Source organism: Numenius arquata, chromosome 2 (assembly GCF_964106895.1).
Source record: "Numenius arquata chromosome 2, bNumArq3.hap1.1, whole genome shotgun sequence".
NCBI lineage: Eukaryota > Metazoa > Chordata > Aves > Charadriiformes > Scolopacidae > Numenius > Numenius arquata.
The window spans coordinates 53,933,451-53,945,852 of NC_133577.1; the positions used below are offsets into that span (position 1 = coordinate 53,933,451).

The window sequence follows — 12,402 nt, forward strand, 5'->3', positions numbered from 1 at the left end:
AGATTATCCACACCCCCTATGTCGCTAGGACGAGAAGCGCTAGGACAGAAGCCACCCAAGAAGAGAGCACAGTGAAAACATTCCTGTCAAGTACACCTCCAGGAACCGTGAAAATAAACATTTTAATCACCTTCGCAAATCGGCAGATTCATCTTCCACTGTGAGATCTGTCTGTACCATCTCCTGTTTCAGTTCTCCGATTTCTGAGGCAATTGTGTCAATGAGCTAGAAAGGGACAAAAATAGTATGACGTCAAGCGAGTGGAAGAGGCGTGGAAAAGCAGCCCGGGCAAGTTTAGTCACCAGAGATTACAAACTTTTTTTTTTTTTTTTTTTTTAAATCGCATCCTATTTGGACTTCCCCTTTCAAAGGAAAAAGTAAGTCTTGGGGCCACTTACAATCGTTCTCAGAGGAAGAATAATTCCTGTTTTGTGCCAGTACAAAACCTTCCAGGTTGGCTAGCTTTTTTGTTTAAATATATTAAAATCTGCAGCCTCAGCATACTATACAACAGCTTAAAAGAACTAAATGATTCGATCATTTGTAGCATTTGCTTTCTCAAATAAAAAAAAGAAAAAAAATACAATTAGAAGAGTTCCATCTGCAAGAGTTATTTCAGAAGGGACACTGAGCCAGCATTACGATATTTTGGTGGATGAAAAGTAACAAAGCAAGAAGGAAATGGGTGGCTGCTTTTCACATTAGGTCTTGGACTGCACTCGAACAGAACAACTCAATTAAAAGAGAACTGCCTTATAACACTTCAGCTCAGGTGGAACACAATCCTAATTTTGGACACAAGAGGCAAGAACTCATTTTAAAATCGGTCGAGATTAGCACGAGGGCTGTATCCCGAGAAATACAGCATTTGCTAGCCAGATGTCTGGGAAGCATTTTGTGGAGCAGAAACCAACTATGAAGTTTGCAAGGCATGCCATGCCGCCTTGGACATTCTTTGCGGCAACTGCATCACGTTTGCCTGACGCGCCGCACCATGACAGTATATAAATGCTGGCGACGGTCCCTCTCTCCTGTTCGCAGGGATGCCACCTCCTCTACCACCACCCCGGCACCTCCGAGCAAACAAACAAAAACCCTGGCAGACCAAGTAAAAACAGCTTGCTTAAAATAAGCCAACTCCATTAAGTATAGCTTAAGTAAGGATGAATTAGCACACACTACGCTCGTACCATAGGCTTCTTTCTGCCAAGGTCAGAGCTCCCAGCTGTGCTGTACCACCAGCACTACAGTTTTACACAGATCTTCCACCTGCTGACTCTCAAACACCCCCTGAGTCACCGTGGTGAGATGTGAGCAATGCCTTCCTGACCATGAGAAAGAGCAGCAGGAGGAACGCGTGTATGTCCCGATGGAGCAGCCTCGCACCTCGCTGCACACTTGGCACCCCCACCAAACAGCACCTCCGGAAAAGAGCCGCAGGAAAACTCATCCAGCCCCCACATCGGCTTTACACCGTGAAAAACACACGTGCCACTGCCGTGGGATGAGCCTCATTGGGCCACCCTTGTGTCGTCAGGTGCATCTGACAGTGGCTGCGGGCAGCAGCATCAGCCTAGAGGGAAGCTTTGACCTGGGTGCTCAGAGAGCAGTACCAGGTTCCAGCCAGTACACGGCTGACTCCATCCTGCAGATCACACTGCATTGTTTTTTTCTCTTTTTAAAGCCTCCACCGCCCTCGCATCATCATGCGAGCATTATGCATTAATGCATTTTTTTTTTTTTTTCTTTCTTGCAATCCTCTGAAAAGCAATACAGTTTCAATTCTCAACACATTCATCAATGACCTGGACGAGGGGACAGAGTGTATCCTCAGCAAGTTCACTGATGATACCAAACTGGGAAGGCTGGCCGACACTCCAGAGGGCTGTGCCGCCATCCAGCGCAACCTGGACAGGCTGGAGAGCTGGGCAGAGAAGAACCTCATGAGGTTCAACAAGGGCAAGTGTAGGGTGCTGCACCTGGGGAGGAAGAACCCCAGGCACCAATATAGGTTAGGGATGGATCTTCTGGAAAGCACTACTGAGGAGAAGGATCTGGACGTCCTGGTGGATAGCAAACTATCCATGAGCCAGCAATGTGCCCTTGTTGCCAAGAGGGCCAATGGGATCCTGGGCTGCGTAGGGAAGACTGTGGCCAGTAGGTCGAGGGAGGTCATTCTCCCCCTCTACTCGGCACTGGTGAGGCCACAACTGGAATACTGTGTCCAGTTCTGGGCTCCCCAGTTCAAGAGAGACAGGGAACTACTGGAGAGAATCCAGAGAAGGGCAACTAAGATGATTAAGGGATTGGAGCATCTCCCTTACAAGGAAAGGCTCAAAGAGCTGGGGCTCTTTAGCCTGGAGAAGAGAAGGCTGAGGGGAGACCTTATCTATGTTTACAAGTACCTAACGGGTGCGTTGAAGGATGACGGAGCCGGACTCTTTTCAGTGGTTCCCAGTGACAGGACGAGGGGCAACGGGCACAAGCTGGAACATGGGAAGTTCCATTTAAATATGAAGAAGAACTTCTTTCCGGTGAGGGTGCCAGAGCCCTGGAACAGGCTGCCCAGGGAGGTTGTGGAGTCCCCTTCTCTGGAGATCTTCAAGACCCGCCTGGATGCAGTCCTGAGTGATGTGCTCTGGGCAACCCTGCTTTAGCAGGGGAGTTGGGCTAGATGATCTCTAGAGGTTCCTTCCAACTCTGACAATTCCATGATTCTGTGATGGAGGGGGAGTTCCATGCTATGGTGTGCTGCCCCTGAACAGGGATGTTCCACTTCTTCACTTGGGCTGGCTTGGCTGTTCCTCGAGCCCTTTTAGCCGGTTCAGCTTGCAAAAAGGTTGGAAAGCTTTTTCACTTTGTATTTTGATTAGGTTTTTTGCTGGCTTAATGACGTGAACCTAATCTCTGAGGGGGTCAGACAAGCTCCAGTGTAGACACAAGGAGACAGAGGACAGCACCAGGCTGGGAGTCCATCTGCCCGTTTCAGCAAGTCACTAGATCCCATTATTTCCCCTGTGAAATCATGCCCCATTGCTCAGCCACCCCAGCAAATAGCCCAGAGTTTTGGGCTGTTTGTGCTGACCTTGGAAGAGAGAACCTATATCCCGGTTTAGGCACCCCAAACTAGCCAATAACTGAATCACCCACCCAAAACGTTGCAATCTGACCAGATCACCCCTGGAATTCAGACCACTCAGGTCTTCCAGCCACCTACTCAGTAGCAGGAAACATGCTTTTGGGCTGACACATACTAATGAAAAAGCAACTACCTGCCCCCCCCCAGGGAAAAAAAAGAGCTGCACAACCTTATCATGCACTGTATTCAGAGCGGGCACGTGCACGCGATGGTCTAAGAAACAACTCCCAGGATATTTAAATCAAATATTTTTTCTTTTAAAAGTAATACCTGATGTTATGACAAGCCATGCCAAGATTTCAAGTCAAGCATTAAAAGAATGAAAATTAAACACATTTTTTTTTCCATCATGTGGATTGCCGTTTAGGTTTTAAACAAAAAGAAATCAATTTATCTATGGAAATTCTTTGGCTACAAACCCAAACTACAGCTGATGTACTTAACCAACTTTTAAATTTTTTTATTTTTTTTTTAAAGCAATCCTTCTGTACCTGTAGAGATACACTAATTCAGTCAGATAGTCAGCTTCTCTGTTTTGAATTAGTTGACTACAAGTGTAAAAAGAGAGAAAAATTGCATTTCTTTTCCAAGCTGTGACTAAGCAGAAGAATGGAAGGATCAGCTCTATTAGGCCTAAATCTCTGATGAGCAATACATTAACAGTCTCTAGCTACAATAACCACTCTCAGACTATTCAATTAGTTTCAAACAGGAATGTGCCTTCTTAAAGTTAGTTCTAAAAAACTAATGGTATCCTAAAATACCGACACAATGAATTTCTTGTTGTTATCGAGACACAGGAAACATGTCAAAAAACCCTAATAGATATATGTTCAGAAAGAAATATACAATTTGCCATTTCTAAATAAGGAGTGTGACAACTACGGAAAAAGCAGAGCACACCTGTGATGAACAAAACCCATTCCAGGTTTAATTATAGCTTATCAGTTACTTAAATTAGGCTTTCCTCTTCCTGGATTAAAATAATATTTCGTAACTGAAGGCACTTCACAGCGGAACACACAGCCAAGGGGGTTTCTTTATTAAAGAGCAGGTGTTCCAATGTCAAACCAGAAGCAAAAAATATTCACTTTTAAGTACCTGCTAAATTTTCCCAGCCTTCATTCATTATTAAGTTTGCTAAGTGCAATGAGGCAGTCGAACACAACCATACAAGTTGTTACTGCTAAGTAAAGTACACATTGCTGATGCGAGTCTTACTATGTCCCGACAGCTTTTGTAGCTGCCTTGTCCCTTTTGGTTCTGCTGAAGCACATCAGTTCATTAAAACAGCTCGTAATTGCTCAGCACAGTCATCCATTTGCCTTTTTTTTTTTTTTACATCTTATCATTCACACCTTTACCTACATATCTTGGTATACATCTCAGTGCTTCCCTGCCTTCCATTAAGGAGCAGTATGTTTCAACTTAGCCCCTTTTTCAAGTATGCAAACACAAGACTCACAAATTTTAATTGACTTCAGGGCCAGGAAATGGAACTTTTAGATTAAGAAGTAGACTGACTTAAAATTAAGGCAATATCCTGTTTTTTTTTTTTCCCAGCCACACTAGGCACTAAGTTTCCACCTTTTCTATTAGCCTCCAAACAGCCGGTTTCTCAGATGAAATCCTCTCAGTCTCTCTGGCAGCTGAATGAGCGTTGGTGGATGAGAAGCTCGCTCAACATGAGCCGGCAGTGCGCGCTGGCAGCCCAGAAAGCCAACCGCATCCTGGGCTGCATCAAGAGAAGTGTGGCCAGCAGGTCACGGGAGGTGATTCTACCCCTCTACTCTGCGCTCATGAGACCCCACCTGGAATATTGTGTCCAGCTTTGGAGTCCTCAGCACAGTAAGGACATGGACCTGTTGGAATGGGTCCAGCGGAGGGCCACGAAGAACAATCAGAGGACTGGAACACCTATGCTACAAGGAAAGGCTGAGAGAGTTGGGGTTGTTCAGCCTGGAGAAGAGAAGGCTCTGGGGAGACCTCATAGCAGCCTTCCGGTACCTAAAAGGGGATACAGGAGAAATGGGGTGGGACTCTTGATCAGGGAGTAGACTGATAGGACAAGGGGTAATGGCTTCAAACTGAAAGAGGGGAGATTTAGATTAGATATCAGGAAGAAATTTTTCACTCTGAGGGTGGTGAGACCCTGGAACAGGTTGCCCAGGGAAGTTGTGGATGCCCCATCCCTGGAGGTGTTCAAGGCCAGGCTGGATGGGGTTTTGAGCAACCTGGTCCGGTGAGAGGTGTCCCTGACCATGGCGGCGGGGTTGGAACTCAATGATCTGTGAGGTCCCTTCCAATCCAAAGCATTCCACGATTCTATGATTATCTAAGTACAGCAGAATTCATTCTCTGTCTATTGTGAAGTTTCCAGTGTTTTCAGATCTCCTGACCTCCCAACTGCTGCAATAAGGGAGCATGCAGCCCTTCCTCTCCGCTGCTGTTAAAACCTTTCCAAAATTGCACCCGAACACAACTGGGAGTTGAATTATTATTTGAACTGACCAGGTTACAGCCTTTTCTCTTTTCCCACCAGAGAGCCACAGAGACTCTAACATCACCTGCAGAGTCATGAATGCAGCCACATCAGGAACAGAACTGCCTTCGGTGTTTCATCCTGAAGTAAAGGCTAAAAAGTAAACTTTTCTAATGGATGAAGCAAGGCTCAGTTTTTAAGTTTTAAATCGCAGCGTTCCCTGAAGATGCTTCCTATTCACTGCGAGAGCGTGAAGCTTTTCAAGCACCACGTAGTCACAAATTGGAACGATTTAGTCAGCTGTAAATATAGTAAGGCTTCCTGTCACCCCTTGCCTGGAGCCACCTCAGAAGGAAGCCACCACTAGTTGGCTACCAGCACACAACACGGGTCAGGGCCTGGAGTCTCCTTATAGATGGCAACTGATTCACAATGATCTGCAACTATATGTTACCATTTAAAATACGAACTTGTGACGGAAATCACTATTACCTGAAGCTCAACATTACCTGAGGATCAACATTAAACACTATGCCAGGATTCAATCTGCTGATGAAAACAGGGGCAAGAGCTCTACCGCATACAATATTGTTTAAGGTCACTTGAGCAGCCTTTTGGTTGAATTAGTGATATAACTAATGCTACATGCACTGGTCAACCTGCCTGATCCCCCCACTGCAGGGCCTGACTGGGGGGGATTCCCAAGAGCCCAGGGAGAGCGTGAAACCAGAGGAATTACTCCCAGCTCCTTCAGTCGCATGGAGTATGTTAAAACCTAAGGCAAATCACCCAGGGATCTTGAAGACAGTCAGTCTCAGAATAATCAAGCTGGAATTGATGATTTGTTTTCAAGGGATTATCATCAAACCGCTGGAAGGGATGTCAGCTCCACCTGGCAACAGATGTGTCTCAACAGTCTTCCTTCAAATGTCAGCTGTTTCCTTAAGATTCAAGCAGAGCAGGAGACAGACTGCTTGGCAGCCCCCTGGCTTCTTCAAAGAAATCAACCATCCATGCAGACAAGCTGATCAGGAAGAAGGGGAGGCCGAGTCAATGCTCCACCCAAACTCTCCAAGCCTACCAGGTGTTTGGTTTGCCCAGCCCTGGAGCTGGAGCATCCTGGCAGGGAGCCGGGATGCAGGCTGGGCACAGGACACCAGCCGGATGCTGCCTGCACATCCCACCGAGGCTGCAGGAGCTAGTGGATGTGTGCCAACAACTCATAGGAGCTGTAAAGGATGGCAAGGGGGAGATTTTGGCAGCTGGTTGGAAGTATGGAGGCGTCAGCTATCACGAGAAGCAGCACGGGAAGCATGTGCTTCTGCTTCAAAGACAGAAGGGGCAACGGCAGCCGCTTTCCAATCATGAGGTGCCAGCACCACAGCCCAGACCTCCTGGGGTTGTAGCATTTAGGCATTCTTGTAATTAACTGACGCATACTGTTACAACAGCACCTGACAAATAATTTTCTACCAAATAACATAAGGTGCGCTCATGATTGTATGACGTCATTTCTGAAGTATTTAGGGTCAATTAAACTTCTGGTCATTGTACAGCATATGCAATGCTTGCATGAATAGCATTATACAAGGTGAGCTGTTAATAATATGTTTCTGTAAAATGCAGGAAAGACCCTGGGTGTGTATTATTATTAGGATCCAACTCTGAGAAAACAAGAAGCAGCAGAAGGCTGCCACCTTCTCAGTGGAAGGCTCAGAATACTTGAATTCTTCAACCAGATTTCTCTATTCATAAAGAGTGTGATTCCTATTTTGCTGAAAGTAATAGGAAAACTCACCCATTGGTTTCAACAGACTTGAAATCAAGACCACAAGAGGCAGTTTCCAAAGGAAAATACAATGGAAGTGGACAGATATATCTGTCAGATGCCCCTGTTAATGTAAAACAACATACATGAGCTCCAAGACTTAAAAAGTAATCTGAAGGAATCTGAGGCAGATTATTTAGGACTATGAAATAGATATTATCTGCTATGCTAGAGAAACAAGATATTTACATAAAAAAAATGTATTTGAAAGTACGACATCTTCTCAGATGGTGAATTATTTAACAGTAAAAAAAAAAAACAAATTAAAGGGAAACCTTATATAACATGATAAATCGCATTAGACGCAAAAATGGCTAAGTTCTTCAGAGTTTATTTCTGATAAAGCATGGCTCTGTAAGTTCTAAAGAAACTACAATGCAACCACTGTAAACCCAAATAATAATTATGACTCAGAAAGCATGAATTCACATAGCAGCCCAGTACAGTCTTCCCTAACCAAACCTATCCTAAACATTAGATTGCCACAAATACTCATGTACTAACTGTTTACATTCCTAAAATCCGTGGACAAAATAATGGAATACAAACATCTTAAACTACAACGTTTCCTTTCATACCATGTCACGCTATGCTTATTGTCAACTGATTCTCCGTTCAACAAGACTGACCTCAGCTTTTAGAAGCTGGCAGAAGCGGTGTAATTCCTACATACAGACCACAAACGTAATTTATCTCAGCTCCCCAGCACACTCTCACCAGAACGCACATATTCCATTTTTATGTTTTACATCTTTCAGAGTGTCATATAAGCAGCAAAAAAAAAAAAAAAAAAAAATCACAGTGAGTGTGTTCACTAGGAGAAACACACTCCCAAGGAGCTACAGTCTGAAGACTGAGGGGGGATCTGATCAATGCTTATAAATATTTAAAGGGAGGGTGTCAAGAGGATGGAGCCAGTCTTTTTTCAGTGGTGCCCAGGGACAGGACAAGAGGAAATGGGCACAAACTTGAACATAAGAAGTTCCACCTAAACATGAGGAGGAACTTCTTTCCTTAGAGGGTGGCAGAGCCCTGGAAGAGGCTGCCCAGGGAGGTGGTGGAGTCTCCTTCTCTGGAGACATCCAAAACCCGCCTGGACACGTTCCTGTGCAACCTGCTCTGGGTGGACCTGCTTTGGCAGGGGGTTTGGACTAGATGATCTCCGGAGGTCCCTTCCAACCCCATATCATTCTGTGATTCTGTGATACAGTCACCCTTCTGGAGCTACTTTGTCTATACACACATCACTGCTGTGCACCAAGGAAAGCACAAGCCCAGGACCAGACAGAGACCAGTGCCCCTCTCAGAAGCCCAGCTTAGTTACAGGTCATCTTACTTATTCAACTCAGGATGAGTTTCTCAGTCCCAAGAGTGGCTTTGACTTGATGTCTGCTTCAGGACATTTTTAGAAAAATCATTCAGCCATCACAGAATGGCAACTGAATTCCTGTTTTTTTTGTGTTGAAAGGTAAATAAGCTTGTACAGAGAATTAAACAAAACTGCCATTTTACTGAGAGCACATCGAAAGAGTCAGCCAAGGTGACCACTGCAGAATGTTTCCAAGCCCTGAGATTTACAACAGCTAAAGAGGAAAAGGTAAGATCAGTGCAAGGGAACACAGGCTGCAGACAGCAAGGATCAGTATCAGAGTGGACAAATGAGCCTCAGCACTTACCACCCCCCCTTCCTGCCAGCATCTCATTTTTCATTCTTTCTGAAGACCTGCATCCTCTTTGGCATCACATCTTTTCCTTCCTGTTTTGATAAGCAGACCGTAGCAACCCTCAAAGAGCACCCTGTGTGACAAGGTGGCGAAGAGCCAGAGGCGAGCCAAACTGGGAATGCTATTTCTGGACTTGTCCAAATGTTTGAATACAATTAAATATTTTGATATGTGGCTGCAATTTCTGGTTGTTTTGCACAGCGAGCTATGAACTCTCAAGACCACTAACATTATTCAGTGTCTTATTCATCAGTAAGCAACAAAGTTTTACCCGATGTTTGATTCGGGGACAGAAAAGCTTTAGTGGTGTAAAACCTCTGCTGCCAGTTCAATGAAAGCTGGAACATTTCGATGAGAAGGAGAATGGTTCAGTAAAAAGGATGTTTGTCAGAGACATAAATTCAGTTCCTTGCTGTACCACAGACTCCCTCTGTGACTACTGGCAAGTTATTCAGTCCCGGAATTACGCAACCCTAACTCCATCTTTGCTTCATTTTCACTACTTGCTGGCTTTGAGTCTTCATCAATTGCAAGGTATAAAGACTTGAGAATTTAGGAGAATTTAGCCTATTAAAATACAGACCTCTGCTCTTTGTAAAATGGGGACGATACCGTTCTCCTCGTGGACTAACAGTCAAAAGAATGAACATGGCAAAACTAAGAGATGGTCAGAAGCTTCAGCGATAGGAACTATTTAATAACCAGAAAGAAGAGCTGGAATTTCCCACTGGTACTTGTCAATGAGTTTCCTCACAAATGTCGCTGAGAACAGTAAGATACTCTTTATGAGGATTTAAGTGCCCTAAGAAACCGCATGCCAGCAAGCTAAAGGTTTCTTGGGCAACTGTAAAGCAACAAGCACAACATGGAAGCCATGTGCAGAAATACACTATCCACAGTCTGGGCATCTGGGAGAGCGTTCTGAAGTAAAGGTCAGCATGGATAAATGGCTGTATCTTAATTTTACGGGGGAGGAGGAGAGGGGGGGCGAGGAGAAAGAGCAGGAGATTTCACTGTACTCACAAGTGCACACACACACGGACACCAGGTACACTATACACAGGCTGGATACACTGACCCCCTGCAGTTTCCAGTTCAACACTGTAGGTTCGGAACAGTGGTCCAACAGTACAACTTCCCAGGGATGGCAAGAAGTCTGAAGCAGTAGCTTTCAGGCATCGTTTATTCCCACTGTTCAAGCCATTCCGGTGCCAGACTATCCTTCGAAAAATTTAGGACAACATTAGTTTCTTAATTGACGACATTTCTTATGCCTGTAAAGAGTCTGGTGTCTTGAAATTTCTCAGGCATACCGCATTCCTAATAATTTTGAGTAATTACAACTATGACATCACAAACAGAAGGTGCACAAAATAGCCATTCCAGCATCTGTTTTCCACAGAAGAATTACTTACACAAGGAGATACCAAAGGACTGCAGAAAATGACATAGGCGCTTGCTCACAGTCCCACTGACATCACGATTCCTTCAGCACGTGCGTAAGTGACAACCTAGAAATATTCCTCAGTCTCACAGAATGATACGGGGTTGGAAGGGACCTCTGGAGATCATCTAGTCCAAACCTCCTGCCAAAGCAGGCCCTCCTAGAGCAGGTTGCACAGGAACACGTCCAGGCAGGTGTTGAACATCTACAGAGAAGGAGACTCCACCACCTCCCTGGGCAGCCTCTTCCAGGGCTCTGCCACCCTCTAAGGAAAGAAGTTCCTCCTCATGTTTAGGTGGAACTTCTTATGTTCAAGTTTGTGCCCATTTCCTCTTGTCCTGTCCCTGGGCACCACTGAAAAAAGACCGGCCCCATCCTCTTGACACCCACTAAGTATTTATAGGTGCTGATCAGATCCCCCCTCAGTCTTCTCTTCTCCAGACTAAAAAGACTCAAGTCCCTCAGCCTCTCCTCATAAGAGAGATGTTCTAGGCCCCTCATCATCTTTGTAGCCCTCTGCTACACCCTATCCAACAGTTCCCTGTCCTTCTTGAACTGGGGAGCCCAGAACTGGACACAGTACTCTAGATGGGGGAAGTGAGGCAATGTCCATTCTCCCTATACGGTTGTGGGCTGCCAAACAAGGCTGATGTTTGTGCTTATGAGATATGAGACATAACAAAAGCGTGTCGCAAAACTGAGAAGCGGTTTCTGTCCCGAGAAGACCCTGTTTATTGCTGACCACATGAAGCTCTGGGTGAGACAGAGAAAAACACACTGTCGCTGCAGCGCTGATCATTTGTTTACCAAAGACTGGCCTGGTAGGATTGCCTTAAGATAAAGAAACCATGCAACACATGCAACAAACACTTCAATGTGTATGTGTGTCACTATGACAGCACTATGAAGCTGCTGACACAGAAACTGGTCCTGCACACTGCACTGGTGGTCAATACGGCTCTCTCTACCCTACAGGCACCAGCCACCACTTGCTTGGGTCCCCTTTGCCAGTAACCTATCCTGAGGGTATTTATCATCTGCTAGAACACCCACCCAGGCATTAGGGTCAGATTCAGGCAGCAGGAGATCAGCATTTCTGTCCCAGAGGGACAGAGAGAATGGAAACACAACCACCCGAAATATGCGGTACAGGACCTGCAAGGAGAGCACAGGGTGCCAGGAGCAGAGAGGCAGGAGCCAGGAACAGCCAGTAAAGTGGCAGCTGCTTGCCCTTAATTAGAGCTTTGGCTGGTCAATCACATTTGCTGCAGTACTAGAAAAAGAAAAGCAGCGTGCTTTTTCACTGAATTTCACTGAATTTTTAGAGTTGGAAGGGACCATAAAGATCATCTAGTCCAACTCCCCTGCTGAAGCAGGATTGCCCAGAGCACATCACTCAGGACTGCATCCAGGCGGGTCTTGAAAATCTCCTAAGAAGGGGACTCCACAACCTCCCTGGGCAGCCTGTTCCAGGGCTCTGGCACCCTCACCGGAAAGAAGTTTCTTCTCATATTTGAGTGGAACCTCCTGTGTTCCAGCTTGTGCCCGTTGCCCCTTGTCCTCTCACTCGCAACCACTGAAAAGAGTCTGGCTCCCTCCTCCTTCAACCCACCCTTTAGGTACTTGTAAACATAGACAATGTCTCCCCCCTCAGCCTTCTCTTCTCCAGGCTAAAGAGTCCCAGCTCTCTCAGCCTTTCTTCATAAGGGAGATGCTCCAATCCTTGAATCATCCTCGTTGCCCTTCGCTGGACTCTTTCCAGTAGTTCCCTATCCCTCTTAAATT

General features: G+C 45.6%; 1 protein-coding gene across 1 annotated transcript in view; it reads right to left on the reverse strand.

The window, feature by feature from the left end:
• The window catches only part of RIN2 (Ras and Rab interactor 2), a 93,107-nt gene that overhangs the window by 44,558 nt on the left and 36,147 nt on the right, over positions 1–12,402 (reverse strand). The window contains exon 3 of the mRNA XM_074144267.1: positions 131–225. Coding sequence (XP_074000368.1) covers positions 131–225 — 95 coding nt within the window. The remainder of the gene's footprint in view (positions 1–130; positions 226–12,402) is intronic.